This window comes from Tamandua tetradactyla, chromosome 14 (genome assembly GCF_023851605.1).
Source record: "Tamandua tetradactyla isolate mTamTet1 chromosome 14, mTamTet1.pri, whole genome shotgun sequence".
NCBI classification, from domain to species: Eukaryota; Metazoa; Chordata; class Mammalia; order Pilosa; family Myrmecophagidae; genus Tamandua; species Tamandua tetradactyla.
The window spans coordinates 67,245,466-67,264,657 of NC_135340.1; the positions used below are offsets into that span (position 1 = coordinate 67,245,466).

At 35.8% G+C, this 19,192-nt stretch overlaps 1 protein-coding gene across 12 annotated transcripts in view; it reads right to left on the bottom strand.

The window, feature by feature from the left end:
* Nucleotides 1-19,192, bottom strand: part of MYO5A (myosin VA) — a 278,306-nt gene that overhangs the window by 81,398 nt on the left and 177,716 nt on the right. For all 12 annotated transcript variants that reach the window (XM_077127928.1, XM_077127929.1, XM_077127922.1 and 9 more), the window contains 5 exons: nt 17,372-17,637; nt 16,361-16,442; nt 11,238-11,378; nt 3,239-3,364; nt 1,896-1,979 (listed from right to left, as the gene is read on the bottom strand). In XM_077127928.1, coding sequence (XP_076984043.1) covers nt 1,896-1,979; nt 3,239-3,364; nt 11,238-11,378; nt 16,361-16,442; nt 17,372-17,637 — 699 coding nt within the window. The remainder of the gene's footprint in view (nt 1-1,895; nt 1,980-3,238; nt 3,365-11,237; nt 11,379-16,360; nt 16,443-17,371; nt 17,638-19,192) is intronic.

Genomic DNA, 19,192 nt, shown 5'->3' on the forward strand with positions numbered 1-19,192 from the left:
TATAGATGTGAGATCAGAGACATATAAACTAAATAGATGAACTATACCTCTTCCTCATCAATTAGCAATATGGAAAGTAGGGACTGTAACTCATTTTAATGATATTTGGTAGTGTTACAATGCAGTAGTAATCAAGCTGCAATTCATTTATGTGCTTTCTCATATTGGATGTGGCAACAAATTCCTTTATGGTGGGAAAATATAAATTAAGACACCGTATGTTAAATTTATAATTCCTCTTCAAACAGTAAGTTTATTCAGATGTTGCAAATTAAAACAACAACACAGACACATGCAAAGGCAATCCCACACTGTTTACCCACAAAAAACCCTATTCAAATATACAACACAAGTACTAATCTTCTAAAATTAGTACTTCCTAGAGTATAACATCAATACTATGTTATACATAGCTTCCAGTTAGGTTTAGAGAAATTAAAATACAAAGTTCATACTCTCAGGTTGGGCTTCTGTAATGACTGAGAGCCAGGGAGGCCCATAAGCTCTATGTATATCTATGTATATCTATAATATTTTTTCCAACTACAACAAAATCACTCCAAATGATTCATCAGAATATGTGGTTATTTTCTGATGATTAAGGATCCACTTATCCATCACATAAGTCATAATAAAGACACAACTGATTATAGGTACCTGGGGAATGAGAACCTGTGAAAGTTCTATTTAAGCTAAATTACTTCAGCGAGGTAGCAACACTACCATTTCATGGTTTTCAACACTATTCATAACCCAAAGATGACTTACAATCTCTGGCTGAATAATACTCAGGGATTGGCATTAGGAAAGAATTTTCTCTTACATATCATTTCTGTAAGCTATAAAGCACTAATGACCAATGCCTGTAAGGATAAGGGGAAAATTACTTTTCAATAAAACCTTTTTGACTCATAGTCTTATTTTCTGGGGACTGAAAACTGAATTTGGCCTTTACATGATCTCTTATTCTCAAAATAACTGAAAGTAAAGTTTTTGTTCTGAAAACAAGACTCAAAATGTTCATATAATATTCCACTGAAGTTAAAAGGATTGTTTCAGAATAAACCAGAAAAATAGAGTGCCAGTTAGTAAACTGCAAGAATTCATGTGAATATTTTTACTTTTTTACTGAATATTTTAATTTTTATTTTGCTAAACTAAGTACACATATAGGTTTGCTCCTATACGATGAAAGTGGGCCATGTTCCCCTCTCTGTCTTTTTCTGATGAGATTTGGATAAAACTAATAATCAATCTGGTGTAGTATCATAGTTTTTTGTCATTTGGAATATTCTTTTCCTACAGGAAAGAAGTGTTTCTGGCATTTATTTATGCCTAAGAAAAATAATTTCAAAGTGCTCTGGACCAAAACTGAAACTGCACTCAATCCAGAGATTGATTTCTGGAGTGTTTACAAATGTTAACTCATCTAATCCTTATAATGAGGTAATATTATCTTTACTCTCATTTTGCAGATGAGGCAACTGAGGCCATTATTAGTGAGTTTTGCAGCCAAAGTAAAACCCATGTCATTTGGTGCAGTCTGTGCTGTTAACCACAATGCAACATTGTATTTCATATTGGAGTAAAAATAACCTAAATATGAAAAAGCGTGGACTATTGACCTCCACAGCACATCCCTTTAAAATGACAAAAAGGAAAACTGTTCCCTCTCATAGTCTCTCATAAAGGAATAAGAGTCTAGAACTGCTGAGGAGGCCAATTTTTAAACACCTAGAACAGGCCCTGACACACAGTGTTATGTGTTTGGTAAATAAAACTAAAATTAAACCAATTTTGTCAGAAAAAAATCATTTTTTCTAAAAGGCTAATTTTAAAAATAGCTAATCTTTAAATTAATATATCATGATTGGAAGAAATCTATTCTTGGTTACCTTGCTTGACTTAAGAACTCTAATTTGTTCTTCAAAAACAGTGTCTTTATTCTTTTCCAGAAAGCCTTCACATTGGTATTCCACCTGAAACATATGGGAAAAAATCTCAACTGAAAAAACTACTGAGCAGATATTATCATCAACAACAACAAAATTATACTCGGTATAGTTACTGAGAGCAATACCATTCCTAATTCCTAATAGTAGAATAAAATTCCTCAAAAATTGTTTTTCCTTGGCAATAGTGGGAATGCTGATCAACTGGTCTAACAGATTCTCCCAATTTATGGGTAAGCAGATTCACAGAAGTTGATCCTAGTTTCCCATGTTGGTCAAAGAAAGCTCCACCAAGGCTGATCCAATATGTCTCTTTCTAACCAGTACACCATCTGGTATGGGTAAGGGATTAAGTAGGAGAGAGGATCAGAAAGGAGGCTCTCTGCCAGGGAGAAAGGTGAAAAACTGATAATGGATGGTGGAAGAAGTTGGGAAAATAGTGTATGATTGGTAAACTGGGACTTGAGAATGGTTTATTTATTTTTGTTGCCAAAACTCCAGCAGCTTTAACCATCTGCCTTTCCAGGGGCTCCACAGCCTGTATCACAAAGTCCTTAGATGGCCCTCAAGTCATTTAACATTTCCAACCGGAATGAAGGTAAACTTGCAAAGTCCTCAGTCCCTGAAGTGGACCCTGGGAGGCTTACCTCAAAGCCTAACCCACATGAAATATAGTCTTGTTGCTACTGGTTTGCTACGTAAACTACAGAACTTGTGAAGCTGCCAGGTTGCATGCCTTGTCAGTTGGGACCCACTGAATCAATCACAGAGGTTGACAAAAGGCCATAATCTCTATTCTGAAATCCTTGGGGATAGATAAGCTTTACAAATCAGAACTGTTTAAGTGTTTGGAGAAGTAGTATGTATATACATCATTTGTAATACCTCCAACAGAGTCTGAGGCAGCAATCTATAATCAAACACAGTTTCTCTACATTGAAACGTAAATTTTATCCTATGTGGGATAAAGACTATAAATAATCTTTATCAGTTCAGATCAAAAGATTAAGTTAGCCACCATATGAGTTATGAAAAGACTTGGTTTTCAGAGCTCTCTGGATTTCTGAATTATAGGTAGAGGATTATAGACCAATATTTATTTCACAACATAATTCAATTTCAGCTAAATGAAGAGAAAACCAATGAGTCTACACTGAAGATTGTTTTTCCTATAAGCCCTAAAGAATGCAAGAGTCACCAAAGAAAAAAAATGGTGCCTCTACACTAATGATTATTTTCCTCACTTAACTTAAGCATTCAAAAAGAAATAAGATAATGTTTCTTACTTTATCAGCAAAATGTTGGATGATGAAAGCTTTATTTGATAGACGGGGCTTCTCAAAGAGCGCACATTTGTTCAAATGTGTGTTGTACAATTTTTGGGCCCAAGTGTCATCTGTACCTTTAGGCATCTACATTCAGGGAAAAATAGAAAACAAGGCAAATATTGTTATGAGATTCTTCTGATGCATCATTCACCAAGAGACTACTTTTGGCATTATCTAGCAGCTTTTATGTTGAATTTAGGTACTCGCATTCTTTCCTTATTTCTCTCTTAGAGGCCAAAAATCAATTACTAATGAAGAGCATAACTGAGACCTTTCCATAGATGACCCAGTCCAAGCTCTGTAGTTTGTAAAGTTCTGTCTACATCAGGATTCATCATATAAATATTTCATCTGCTCTTTTTTTCTTTTTTGCATGGGCAGGCACCAGGAATTGAACTTGGGTCTCCTCCAACATGGTAGGCGAGAACTCTACCTGCAGAGCCACCATAGCCCACACTTGATTTGCTTTTAAAACCAACAAAAAAAACCCGTAACAAGTTAAAAATGAACTATTATACCTATTGTGTTGCTTTAATTTGCTAAATAAAAGTAACATTTGCATATAATGAAATATTTATATTATTCAGAAAATTATAACATGGAGAGTAGTCTCCTCTCTCCATTTTCTCCAATGTTACTACCTCTTCCTGTCTTTAAAAGCACTTAAGGGGTTATTCTATACAATCTCTGTATTTTTTTTCTTCTTAATAACAGCCTTCTCTTATTTATGGACTAGGTTTTGTCACTGGTTTTTGTTGTAGCTGTTATAAAAATTGCCACAGTGACTTCTTATATGTATATACCTTAATACTTTTGCAAATATATTCACAGGGTGAACTCCCAGCAGGGGATGGCTGGATCAACAGGTATATGTATTTACAATTTTGATAAATATTGTCAAATTTCCTCTGAAATATGATGTGCCAAGTCACACTCTTCATCAAGAATATACGTGCAGAAAGGTGCCAAGATGGTGGCTTAGCGGGTGTTGGATTTTGTCTGTCTTCCTGAACAGCTACTAAATAACCAGGAACAGTACAGAACAGCTCCTGGGGCCATGTTAGTGACCGGACACAGAGTGTACCCCAGTCTGAACGAGCTGGACAGGCTGCGAGCCCCCCAGAACCATGAGTTCCCCAAGCCGTGGCGGCTGGTGCCCCACCCCCACAGGCTGTTTCCCAGAGGGGAAAGGAAAGAGACTTTACCAGCAGCAGGGGCTGAGCGCAACTAAGCTTCAAGTGTGGAATTAATTCACAAATTCTGACTACTAAAAATAAGCCTCCAGCTCAGGTGAACCTGGTCAAAGTAGAGGTTGCTGATTTTTGCCCTGGAGTCCAAGGGGCAGGGCTGACAGAAAAAGAAAAAAAAAGAAAAAGAGGTTTTTGTGGCTGTGTATCTATAAAGGCTTGACTGCCTTTGGATAGAGTGGCAGGGCTTCTCAGGCTGCAACTGCCCCAGGCATAGGCAGAAACAAGCTTGTCTGAGAGCTTGTCTGGAGCCCGTGCCTTCCCTAGGGGAGGGGTGAGGCCCAACTCAGGTGGAATCCCTCCCTCCAGGAATTCAGACCCCAGAGTTTGGAAATTTGAAGCCATTAAAGCCAGCCAACAACCTCTTCTCAGTCTCTACCACGCCCCCAACAGGGAGAGTCTGCCAAAGTTAAAGGCACCGCATCATCTTATGCTGGTGGGACTTGCAGGCAGACAAGCACCACATACTGGGCAGGATAAGAAAAACAGAGCCCAGAGACTTCACAGGAAAGTCTTTCAACCTGCTGGGTCTCACCCTCAGGTGACACAGACTGGCAGAATGGATTAAAAATCGGGACCCATCTATATGCTGTCTACAGGAAACACATCTTAAACCCAAGGATAAACATAGATTGAAAGTGAAAGGATGGGAAAAGATATTCCATGCAAATAACAATCAGAAAAGAGCAGGAGTAGCTTTAATAATATCCAACAAATTAGACTTCAAATGTAAAATGGATAAAAGAGACAAAGAAGGACACTATGTATTAATAAAAGGAACAACTCAACAAGAAGACATAACAATCATAAATATTTATGCACTGAGCCAGAATGCTCCAAAATACATGAGGCAGACACTTAAAACACCGAAAAGAGAAAGTGACACATCTACCATAATAGTTGGAGACTTCAATTCCATACTCTCATCAATGGACAGAACATCTAGACAGAGGATCAATAAAGAAACAGAGAATTTGAATAATACAATAAATGAGCTAGACTTAACAGACATTTATAGAACATTACACCCCACAACAGCAGGATACACCTTTTTCTCAAGTGCTCATGGATCATTCTCAAGGATAGACCATATACTGGGTCACGAAGCAAGTCTCAATAAATTTAAAAAGACTGAAATCATACAAAACACTTTCTCAGGTCATAAAAGAATGACGTTGGAAATCAATAATAGGCAGAGCACCAGAAAATTCACAAATATGTGGAGGCTCAAGGACACACTCTTAAACAACCAGTGGAGCAAGGAAGAAATCACAAGAGAAATCAGTAAATATCTCGAAGAAAATGAAAACGAAAACACAGCATATCAGAACTTATGGGATGCAGCAAAGGCAGTGCTAAGAGGAAAATTTGTTGCCCTAAATGCCTGTATCAAAAAAGAAGAAAGGGCAAAACTACAGGAATTAACTGTCCACTTGGAAGAACTAGAGAAAGAACAGCAAACTAACCCCAAAGCAAGCAAAAGGAAAGAAATAATGAAGATTAGAGCAGAAATAAATGAAATTGAGAACATGGTAACAACTGAGAAAATCAACAAAACCAGATGCTGGTTCTATGAGAAAATCAATAAGATTGATGAATCCTCAGCAAGATTGACAAAAAGAAGACGATCAGAGGATGCAAATAAATAAGATCAGAAATGGAAGAGGAGACATAACCACTGACCCCACAGAAATAAAGGAAGTAATGACAGGATACTATGAACAACTTTATACTAGTAAATACAACAATATAGATGAAATGGACAACTTTCTAGAGAGGCATGAACAACCAACATTGACTCTAGAAGAAATAGACAACCTCAACAAATCAATCACTAGTAAAGAAACTGAATCAGTCATTATGAAGCTCCCCAGAAAGAAAAGTCCAGGACCAGATGGCTTCACATGTGAATTCTACCAAACATTCAAGAAAGAATTAGCACTAATCCTGTTCAAACTCTTCAAAAAAACTGAAGAGGAGGGAAAGTTATCTAACTCATTCTACGAAGCCAACATCACCCTCATACCAAAGCCAGACAAAGATATTACAAAAAAAGAAACTACAGACCAATCTTTCTAATGAAGAGATGCAAAAATCCTCAACAAAATTCTAACAAATCGAATCCAGCAACACATTAAAGGAATTATACACCATGACCAAGTAGGATTCATCCCAGGTATGCAAGGATGGTTCAACATAAGAAAATCAATTAATGTAATACAGCATATCAACAAATCAAAGCAGAAAAACCGCATGATCATCTCGATTGATGCAGAAAAGGCATTTGACAAAATTCTACATCCTTTCCTGTTGAAAGGGATAGGATTAGAAGGGAACTTCCTCAAAACGATAAAGGGAATATATGAAAAACCCACAGCAAGCATCATCCTCAATGGGGAAAAACTGAAAACTTTCCCCCTAAGATCAGGAACAAGACAAAGATGTCCACTATCACCACTGTTATTCAACATTGTGTTGGAAGTTCTAGCCAGAGCAATTAGACAAGAAAAAGAATACAAGGCATCAAAATTGGAAAGGAAGAAGTAAAACTCTCACCGTTTGCAGATGATATGATACTATGTGCCAAAAGCCCCGAAAAGTTCACAGCAAAACTACTAGAGCTGATAAATGAGCACAGCAAAGTGGTAGTTTCTAAGATCAACACTCAAAAATCTGTAGTGTTTCTATATACTACTAATGAACCATCTGAGGGGGAATCAAAAAAAAAAATACCATTTACAATTGCAACCAAAAAAATATATATTTAGGAATAAATTTGACTAAAGAGACAAAATACCTATACAAAGAAAACTACCAGAAATTGTCAAAAGAAATTGCAGAAGACCTAAATAGATGGAAGGGCATACTGGGTTCATGGATTGGAAGACTAAATATAGTTAAGATGTCAATTCTACCCAAATTGATTTACAGATTCAATGCAACATCAATTAAAATCCCAAAAACTTAGTTTTCAGAAATAGAAAAACCAATAACCAAATTTATCTGGAAGGGCAGGGTGCCCCGAATAGCTAAAAGTATCCCAAGAAAAAAAATGAAGTCGGAGGTTTCATGCTACCTGACTTTAAGGCATATTATGAAGCTACAGTGGTCAAAACAGCATGGTACTAGAATAAAGATAGAGATACTGACCAATAGAATAGAACAGAGTGTTCATATACAGACCCTCTCATCTATGGACAATTGATCTTTGATAAGGCAGTCAAGCCAACTCACCGGGGACAGAACAGTCTCTTCAATAAATGGTGCCTAGAGAACTGGATATCCATATGCAAAGAATGAAAGAGGATCCATATCTCACAACCTTTACAAAAATTAACTCAAAATGATCAATGACCTAAACATTAGATCTAAGACCATAAAACTGTTAGAAGAAAATGTAGGGAAATATCTTATAAATCTTATATTAGGAGGTGGTTTCCTAGACCTTACAACCAAAACAAAAGCACTGAAGAAAGAATGAAATAAATGGGAACTCCTCAAAATTAAACACTTTTGCACATCAAAGAACTTCATCAAGAAAGTAAAAAGACAGCCTACAAAATGGGAGACAATATTTGGAAATGATGTATCAGATAAAGGTCTAGTATCCAGAATTTATAAAGAAATTGTTCAACTCTACAAGAAAAAAAACAGACAACCCAATTACAAAATGGGCAAAAGACTTGAACAGACACTTCTCAGAAGAGGAAATACAAATGGCCAAAAGGCACATGAAGAGATGCTCAACTTCCCTGGCTATTAGAGAAATGCAAATCAAAACCACAATGAGATATCATCTCACACCCACCAGAATGGCCATTATCAATACAACAGAAAACGACAAGAGCTGGAGAGGATGTGGAGAAAGAGGAACACTTATCCACTTTCAGTTTTTCCCCATTGAGTCTCCCTTATGTGTGAGACTAAAGCAAAAAATCTTTATTTGGTACAAAATTTATATTTTGACTAGCGTATTTCCTAACATAACTTATGTAGACAGCTTAACTGAACACCATAAGTACATGGAACCTTGAGTAGGACATGAGATTTTGTTGGTTTGTCCAGAGTGATGCCCCAATAAATCCCAGAGTGATTTGAACAGTGAATAAAAAAGTATTTGCAAAGTCCCCTTCCGGGAGTGGTGAGAGAGGGGAAAAATTCAACTTCCCCAAGTTGAATTCTTGATATTCTCGCAAGCAGTGCGGACATCCAAAGCTATAGGCTGTGCCCCGAGTCTTGGGGTTTGTTCATATGAAACTTAGCCCCACAAAGGATAGGTCAAGATTACTTAAAATTAGGCCAAAGAGTCACCCCCAAGAGAACCTCTTTAGTTGGTCAGATGTGGCCTCTCTCTCTCCAGCCAACACAGCAAGCAAACTCAATGCCCTCCCCGTGTCTACATGGGACATGACTCCCAGGGGTGTGGACCTTCCTGGAAACATGAGACAGAAATCCTAGAATGAGTTAAGACTCAGCATCAAGGGATTGAGAAAACCTTCTCGACCAAAAGGGGGAAGAGTAAAATGAGAGAAAATAAAGTATCAATGGCCGAGAGATTTCAAACAGAGTCGAGAGGTTATCATGGAGGTTACTCTTATGCATTAAATAGATATCACCTTGTTAGTCAAGATGTAACGGAGAGGCTGGAGGGAACTGCATGAAAATGTAGAGCTGTGTTCCAGTAGCCATATTTCTTGAAGATGATTGTATAATGATATAGCTTTCACAATGCGACTCTGTGATTGAGAAAACCTTGTATCTGATGCTCCTTTTATCTACCTTATCAACACATGAGTATAACATATGGAATAAAGATGAATAATAGGGGGAACAAATGTTAAAATGAATTTACCTTGAAATGCTAGTGATCAATGAAAGGGAGGGGTAAGGGGCATGGTATGTATGAATTTTTTTCTGTTGTCTTTTTATTTCTTTTTCTGAATAGATAGAAATGTTCCAAGAAATGATCATGATGATGAATATGCAACTATGTGGTGATATTGTGAATTACTGATTATATATGTAGAATGGAATGATCAAAAGTTAAGAATATTTGCGTTTGTCATATTTTTTTTAAAAATTAAAAAATTAATTAAAAAAAAGATATTTAAGTCCTCTGATCTCCTATATTCTGGAGTAGCTACAAGGAAAAATATGAGAGGATCATTGATGGCCCAAGACAAACTCTGGGATCTGTCCTGTAACTACTTGTTGAGGAGTGCTTTGAAAATTATTGCTTTTTTATTTCTTTGCTTTGTATATATGTATACTATACAATAAAAGAAGTTAAAAAAAAGAATATATGTGCAATATTCATTAGAAGCTGTGTTAAATTTAAACTGGTCAATCTGATGTGGAGCCTATTTTTGTTTTGATTTATACTTTCTAAAATTTCAAGTAAGGCTGAGAACTATTTATTACTTGTATTCTTAAAGTGGTAGGAAATCTAGATTGCTTAGGAGGATAAACCTGTGGTAAGTGGTAACGTAATGCATATAAACTAAATATACATTAAAATAAAGAATAAGTCATTTGCCTAAGATCACTAAATCAGTGGTAAAGTTGGAGAACCAATATTTTTTCAACATGCTGTATCTTCAAATATTAAAGCTAAAACTCCATCTCTTGAGGCCATCTTGGCAGGTAAATTCATTGCCCTTCCCTCTACATGGGACATGACTACCAGGGGAGTAAATCTCCCTGGCAACATGGGACATGACTCCCGGGGATGAGCCTGGATCTGGTATTGTGGGATTGAGAAAGCCTTCATGAGCAAAAGGGAGAAGAGAAATGAAACAAAATAAAGTCTCAGTGGTTCAGAGATTTCAAATAGAGTCAAGAGGTCATTCTGGAGATTATTCTAATTCATTATATAGATATTCCTTTTTAGCTTTTAGTGTATTAGAATAGCTAGGAGGAAATATCTGAAACTATTGAACTATAATCCAGCAGCCTTGATTCTCTGAAGACAATTGCATAACTATATAACTCTTACAGAGCAACCAGGTGATTGTGAAAATCCTGTGGCTGACACTTGCCTTACTCAGTATATGGAGAGATGAGTAAAAAAAAAAAAAGGACAAAAAATGAATAAGTAATGGGGGGGTAAGGATTATGAGATGTTTTAGGTATTCTTTTTCATTTTTATTTTTATTCTTATATATATTTTTTTGAGTAAAGAAAATGTTCAAAAATTGATTGTGGTGATGAACGCACTACTATATGTGATACTGTGAACCACTGTAGACTTTGGATGATTACATGGTATGTGAATATATCTCGATAAAATTGCATTTTAAAAATACATCTTTACCTTATTTATCAGTAATAAAGAATAACAAGCTAGTTTTTAAATAACTATTCAAAATATCTTTCGCACAATTTCTTACATTTCTTTAAATATATTCTATTACTGAAGAAAACAGGACTAAAAATAAACATACTGAAAAAAAAGTGACTAAAATTGGTAAAATTTCTATCTTATGTTAAATTTTCATATAACACAAAATCAGCTGAAAAGAAAAAGAAAATTCTCCTACTCTCAATAATTAGAATCTTGGGATCCAGTGACCCTTCCAGTGACAAGACGGCCCCCAAGTGTTGTCACAATAGGACCTGATTTAGTAATCAATCACTGCTTGAGCCTACTTACCTTCTGACCTTGATATTTCTATTTTGATAGACTAAGTATGCCTGAAAATCACACTTACCTTGCATTCCTCATCCAACAAATCTAGAATGCCCAGTTTAGACTCTATAAGATTAATACAAGGCTGATTATCATAAAAATCTATGAGTGTCCATGGAATTTGTTCCTTCATATATTCCTCTTGCTCTAATTTGAAGACATGCTAAAATGGAATAGAAAAAAGCAGGCATTATTGGTCATTATTATAAAGAATGTTAGTCAAGAAACACTTATATAAAAACATTCAGAGGTTACCAACGTAATTTGAGATAGTCCATGCTTTTCAGCAACACTGTTATTGAAGAAACATTTACACACAGAAAACAATATAGGAAAACAAATAAAAACACACAGACAGTAAAACATCAGCTATGCATGATTCTTGGTAAACAAGTAAATCTAGGTAAGTGAATATTTTAAATAGCTGATAAATGTAACAATCTTTTTTTTTTTTGATACATGTATTTCCAAAAATGCACCGTGTACCTTCTGGCTTCTTAAATTATTATACAGTGCTGACAACATGGGCACAGGAATGCCTTAGCTGATCTTGAACAACTATGCAAAGTAGATGCACTCCAGGCTGCTGAACCATGCTGAGTGATGCTTTCAGCATCATGAATAGTTCTCTCAAGGGACTGAGCGCTGAAGTATATATGCCTCAGAATTAGATAATAATACATCTTTTGTGTCTGTCTTGATTCTCCTCCACTGTAATGAACCTCACATTCAGCTAAATTTCCTGGATTCTACATCCAATTCTACAAGCAGCTGCAACCACTACCAATCCATTGTTATTTCTACTAACTCTCAACCACTGTCCTTACCATTGCTTCTAATCACCATTACTCCTTAATGCAAAATGTGTAATCTATGAAAAAAAAAAAAGAAGTGCATTGGCTACTACTATGTGCCAGTCACTGTACATGATCAACAACACTGTACATGATGTAGACCCTGCCCTTATAGACTTTAGATATTAGTGGAATAAACAGAAATAAAATAATCACAAGAAATATAATCCAAACTGTAATAATTTTAGAAAGGAAAATAAGGAGAGCCATAAGAGCAAGAGTCCTGATCCAGTTTGGATACAGGGTAGTCACGGAAGATTTCCTGAGGAAGAGCCAATGATCTGAGCTCCAAAAATGAATGGGGGCTAAGCAAATCAAGAGGACATTCAGGGCATTCCAACCACTGCTTCAGATCCTGCTTCAGGCTGCTCCAACCACAGCTATTGACACCACAACTTCAAGTCTCTACAGATGCCAAAAATCACTATTTTTTCAGGGGTTTCTGTTTTCCTTTACTTTTTCCAATTGTCTTCTTTGTTTCTCTCATACATCTCGATATTTTCAGGGGAAGGCTAGCTTTCTGTGGCTATAACCAGACAACTTATATTTTCTAGGACCCAAAACACCATGAAACTTAGGTGCGGCCAAGGTCTAAAAGACTTCTGAAACATACCTCTCCTCAAGCACCTAGAATTTTCCCATCTATTCTATACGTATTATAATGCCTGTCTTGGCTCACTTGCAGTCTAAACAACTGCCATAATCTTCAATCAAAAAAACAGCGATATAAATATTCATGTCACACTAACTAGAAGGCAAATTTTTTCTGTTCTTTTGATTAATCAGAAGGCAAACAGGGCACCAATTTGCCCTATTTTGATGGTACCAATATTTTCTAAAACAATGCACTCTGTCCTTTCTACTTCATTAATTCATATGCATTCTCCACACTCAACAAAAGCACTGTTCCAGACTTTAATAGAGCTTGTTTCTCAGTCACATCACTATGTCTAGTTTGGCAAAGACCACGGGGTTTCAAAAATTTTGAATGCTCAACTGTCAAAGAGTGAATGTCAGCATGAGGTTCAATATGGCAAAAAATCCTTGATCAGTACAATAATGCCTCCAAGCACTAAGCATCCCATTCACAGTGCTTATCATGTCCTCAGCCCTAGTTGAGAGAACAGTAACGTGCAGCCATGTTCTATACTCTGAGACCACATGTTCCCACTGTCATAGGTGACTGAACCAAGTAGCTGAAGGTACCTATTGCCAGAGACCTCTGATGAAAAAAATTAACTGGGTTAAAGAGATTCTTTCTAAGGTATCTGAATTGGGAAACAAGGAAGAATCAGGCAATTAGTATTTTGAGCTAAAGCTGAAAGAAGCCAAGATGAATGGGAGATTAGCAAGTCAAGAGGATGGAAAAACATTCCAACCACTGCTGCATTTACAGGGAGTCTGAAGTAAGGAAGCAGAAACTTTGAGGTAGTGCAAATATATACAGAATAGAAAGAGACCATGTCATCTGATAATGAGAGGGAGTGCAGAAGTTGTGCATAGAGAAACTATGATATAGTATGATGTGTGTGTGTACATGTGTGAGATAGAGACAGAGAGGGAAAAAGAGGGAGTAACAGATGGTTAGACACAGAAAGAAGGAAAGAAAAAGAGAAACAAGACAGAAATACACATGAAGAATCATGAGGCCCCTGAAAAAAGACAAACTAGCCACTCCTTTATACATTGATATTGGTTCCTTATATTGTCAGTCACCTTGTGGAGAGAGCTGAACACCGTGGCACTGACCAAAGAATTAAGAAACTAAGAAAAATCTTGAGAAACGCTAATGTCCAAGACTTTTATTAATCTTCCTCATGTAGGGATGAAAAAAATGTACCAATTATATTATAACAGATAGCAATAAGCATAAGTTTTTTTTTTTTTTTGGAGAAAAGATGGACTTTTTAATAAGTGATGCTGGGACGACTGAATAGCCATATAAAGAAAAAATTCAAAAATTCAATCCCTCCCTCATAAGTATTAGGAAAATAACAAATCATCCAGAAATTTTAAAAATAAAATCACAGAAGTACAATAAAAAAACGCCTGGGAATGTGAAAACTTTTCTAATTACGACTCTAAATACAAAGGTAATCAGAGGAAAGACTTGATTTTACATAAAAAAGTACATGCATTTAAATATTAAAAATACAAATGAAAAATTTGATGCAACTTATAATACAAATATATCAAAATATGCCTATATATGAAAAGTTTTTAGAATATGTAAAAAAAAAAAAAAGACCAATACCCTATCACAAACATGCAGAAGATATGAATAGAAGACTCATAGAAACAGACATACACATGGACTTTAAACAGAAGAAATGGTGCTAAACTTCATTCATAATAAGAAACATACAATTGAAATCAGAGTAAGACACTGTTTTACACTCAAAAACCCAAAAAATTGACAACAAACTGTTGGAAAGGTTATGTTACAGCAGGAACATACATTGCTGTTGATAATGCAAAGCAGTATAACTCTTAATGAGGGAAAATTTGACATTTAGTAAAATTACATCTGTATTTATGCTTTGACCCCAGTAATCTAACTTCTTAGAATCTATCAAACATAAACTAGCAAAAATATGAAATGACACATGCATATAAATATTCATTATAACACTATTTGTAATGGAAACTATCCAAATGACCATCAAGAAAGGACCAGTTAAATTACTAGAAGTGAACAAAACAGAATACTGTTCAGCTGTTATAGGAACAAGAAAAAAGTCTATATACTGTTATGCGGTGACTGTCAGGATACACTGTAAAGTGAAAAAAGTACGGTATAGAGTACTGTGTATAGTAAAGCATAAGGTTTTAAGAAGACCTCTGCATGTGTCACTGGTCCCAATATCTGAAAAATTTTATCAAAGTATAAACAATATTTTTTAAATATCAGTCTAAAAGGTTTTATAATAATAAACAACAATCCCTTGTTCCTACCCTCCTCTACTCCCACCCTGCTCTGTAGAGGCAATGTTTTTAACTCTCTTAGCTATTTCTTCTGATATTTACCTACACATTCAAAAGAAAATGCATATCAGCTAGTTTTTTATTTACCAGTTTGAAACATTATCTATTATCTTCCTGCTAAGACAGATGATGCTAAACTCTCATACACCACCTCTCCATCGAGCCTTCCCTATCCTCCTAAAAGTATTATTTTTATACTTTTGTAACTTAAAACAATACTTTAAAATTTCTACTTTTTGTTCTATCAAGTATAGATCACACCATTAGACTCCTTTCTTTGCAAAACGAGGATACTAAGGGCCCACTTCCTCTTCTTCAGCTTTCTTCTCTCTTATTTTATATATGTGATATTTCATATCACATATGAAGTATGATATCACTTACTTAATCTTAAATATGTGATATTACTTCATAAGATAATTAAACCAGTGCCACTTCCAAATATTTCCATTGTTATCATCTAATTCTTGTGAGCATTTTTAATGTCTTCTTTCATTAATATTTTATAACCACACTTAATCTTGGGCTTAGAACTATGTCTTCCCATATTCTAATTAATGTAATTATACAACTATATGCAGTAGGTACCATTATTATTCTCATTTTATAGATAAAAAAGCTAAGGGCTGGAGCTATCAATTAACTTGCCCAAGGTTCCCAGGCTAGTTAATGCAGAGGGGGATTCCAATGAAGGCAGGTCACCTCCAGTCCACACTCTGCTGCCCTTCATTTTAAACAACTCCAAATCCCCCAAGACCATAATAATCCTTTAAGACATGTGATATTACCTCATAAGATAATTAAACCAGCGCCACTTCCAAATATTTCCATTGTCATTAACTCAGTGAATGCCTTGGACAGTTGAAAAGAGAACATGTAAAGCTCTGATTTTCAGTCCTGACATCTTGTTAATATAGCCAATAAAAGTTAAGAAAGTCTTAAGTGTACATATATTAGCCTCAGGAAGAAAAAACCAAAGGGTATTCCTGGGCTTAAAGCTTCATACCCACTATGTGTCTAGCTAACACGCTTTCTGCTTCCCTCACTCAATTTATTCGGACCAAACTTTCATTATTCTCAGACAACAATCCAAGGGTGACCTTGATTCTGATTTGAAACATAAAATTAAAAAAATATTACATCAATTATTAATCATCAGTTCTGAAGAGTTTAACTGTTCTACCAAATTAAATCATTATAATTATTGAATTATAAATTTATTTCAGGGACCAGACTTTAAGCACAGACCAGGAATTCATGAGAATATTTTATAGCAGAATAGTATTTAAGGAAAGAAAATTCTTACCATATTGAATTGTTGCTGTAGTTTCTCATTTGCATAATTTATGCAAAACTGTTCAAAACTATTTATCTCAAATGTTTCGAATCTGTAAAATCAAAAATAATGTGGGAAGGGAGAATAAAGGAACAAAGAGCTTTTAAAAGAACATTCAAAATGTGCATATTAGAAGGAAAGAAATGAGAAATTCCCCAAAATTGTGAAACTGGCCACATCAGTGAAGATAAAGACTTATATGTCAATAACATGGAATATGGACCCAGCAGGTAAGCATGAGCAAAGCAGCAAAGAGATGTTTTTAAAGGCTGCATCATGCTGAGGTATTTAGCAGATAAATAAAGCACTATTTTTGCTAAGTTATAGACTCACAGTTTTTACATATATAGAATGGAAATAAGACTAGAGACCATATAGGTTGTTTTGAAAAATTCTACCAGAGGGCATTGCAATGGTGGCTCAGTGGTAAAATTCTCGTCTGCCATGCCGGAGACCCAGGCTTGATTTCCAGAGCCTGCCCATGCCAAAAAAAATTCTACCAGAGCAAAAATTGGGCACCAAATAAACACAAGTGTACAGGAAAGGTTTTAACCGTTGAAGAAGGGTACCCAGAAAAGGCAAACTAGCAAATGAAAATCAATTTCTAGAAATTCAGAGACAATTTACCACAAGAGAGTCTGAAAACCAATTGATTTTGCACACTAGCTTAGTAAATTAGCCCTGGGTTCTAGTTATTATTATTATTTTTTTTGGCATAGGCAGGCACTGGGAATCGAACCGAGGTCTCCGGCATGGCAGGCGAGAACTCTGCCTGCTGAGCCACTGTCACACGACCCTCTAGTTAAATTTTTAACAACATGCAATTATATCAGCATAATCAAAGTATCTGGAATTGCATTAGGTAGTATTTCCCTTCTCACCAGTAGGAGATAGAATCAAATACCCATTCAGAATTATCAAATAATCTCTAGAAAAAAATGCTTTCTGATAGACCACTAAATATTAGCCAAAAATACTTACCCATAAATGTCTAAAACACCAATAAAAGAGTGCTGTTTGACAGCAGAATGGAGAGCCTGATTGACATGATCTACAATCCAGTTAAAGAGCTTAGCATAGATGTGTTTGGCCAAAGCATCACGGGCATTTGTGGCCTGCAACTTGGAGATGGGCTTTATATATGTCTCTGTGGCAGTAGCCAGCTTCCGATGGCAGAGCCAATGGCACATCTCCTCAGAGTCCACACCCATGAGGTCACAGAAGATGCTGAGAGGTTCATGCTTGGGCTGCAAAAAGAGAATGAGTTATTTCCAATGACCAGATCAATCAAATAAGAATTTCCTGGCAAATGTTAATAAAAATGTAGCAAATAAAACCAGCAATTTCTTCGATAACAAATAACAAGCTAATTTGAAATGGATTAGTAATAAATAATCATAACCATCCATAAAACCAGCACCTAGACAGTATTTTACAATCTCTCCTAAGGCTCTTTTCAACAATAATATCTTTCTTTAGACCCTTTTTTTTTTTTAACTTTTTTTATTAATTAAAAAAAATTAAAAAACAAAACATTTAGATATCATTCCATTCTACATATATAATCAGTAATTCTTAATATCATCACATAGTTGCATATTTATCACTTCTTAGTACATTTGCATCGATTTAGAAAAAGAAATAAAAAGACAACAGAAAAAGAAATAAAATGATAATAGAGAAAAAAAAGACTATACATACCATACCCCTTACCCCTCGCTTTCGTTTACCACTATTTCAAACTGAATTTATTTTAACATTTGTTCCCCCTATTATTTATTTTTATTCCATATGTTCTACTCTTCTGTTGATATAGTAGCTAAAAGGAGCATCAGACATAAGGTTTTCACATTCACAGAGTTTCAATGTGAAAGCTATATCATTGTTCAATCATCATCAAGAAACATGGCTACTGGAACACAGCACTACATTTTCAGGCAATTCCCTCCAGCCTCTCCACTACATCTTGAACAACAAGGTGATATCTACTTAATGGGTAAGAATAACCTCCAGGATAACCTCTCAACTCTGTCTGGAATCTCTCAGCCATTGACACTTAGTCTCATTTCACTCTTTCCCCTTTTGGTCGAGAAGGTTCTCTCAATCCCTTGATGTTAATTCTCAGCTCATTCTAGGGTTTTTCTCAGTCCCTTGATGCTGAGCTTCAGCTCATTCCAGGATCTCTGTCCCACATTGCCAGGAAGGTCCACACCCCTGGGAGTCATGTCCCACGCAGAGAGGGGGAGGGTGGTGAGACTGCTCATTGTGTTGGCTGGAGAGAGGGGCCACATCTGAGCAACAAAAGAGGCTCTCTTGGGGGTGACTCTTAGGCCTAAATTTTAAGTAGACTTGACCTATCCTTTGTGGGGTTAAGTTTCATGTGAATAAACCCCAAGACTGGGGGCTCAGCCTATAGCTTTGGTTGTCCACACTGCTTGTGAGAATATCAAGAATCCAACTTGGGGAAGTTGAACTTCTCCCTACTCTCACCATTCCCCGAAGGGGGCTTGCAAATACTTTTACAGTCACTGATCAAATCATTCTGGGATTCATTGGGGGATCACTCTGGACAAACCAACAAAATCTCATGTGCTACCTGAGATTCCAAGTACTTATGACATTCAATCAAACTATCTACATGAGTTATATTAGGAAACGCTCTAGTCAAAATCTAAATTTTGTAACAAATAAACATTTTTTGCTTTAGTCTCACACATTAGGTGACATTTTAAAGTATTAATTATCATCTATTTTCAGCACCCTGCAATAATGACATTCCTTTGTTCTTCCTCATGCCAAAAC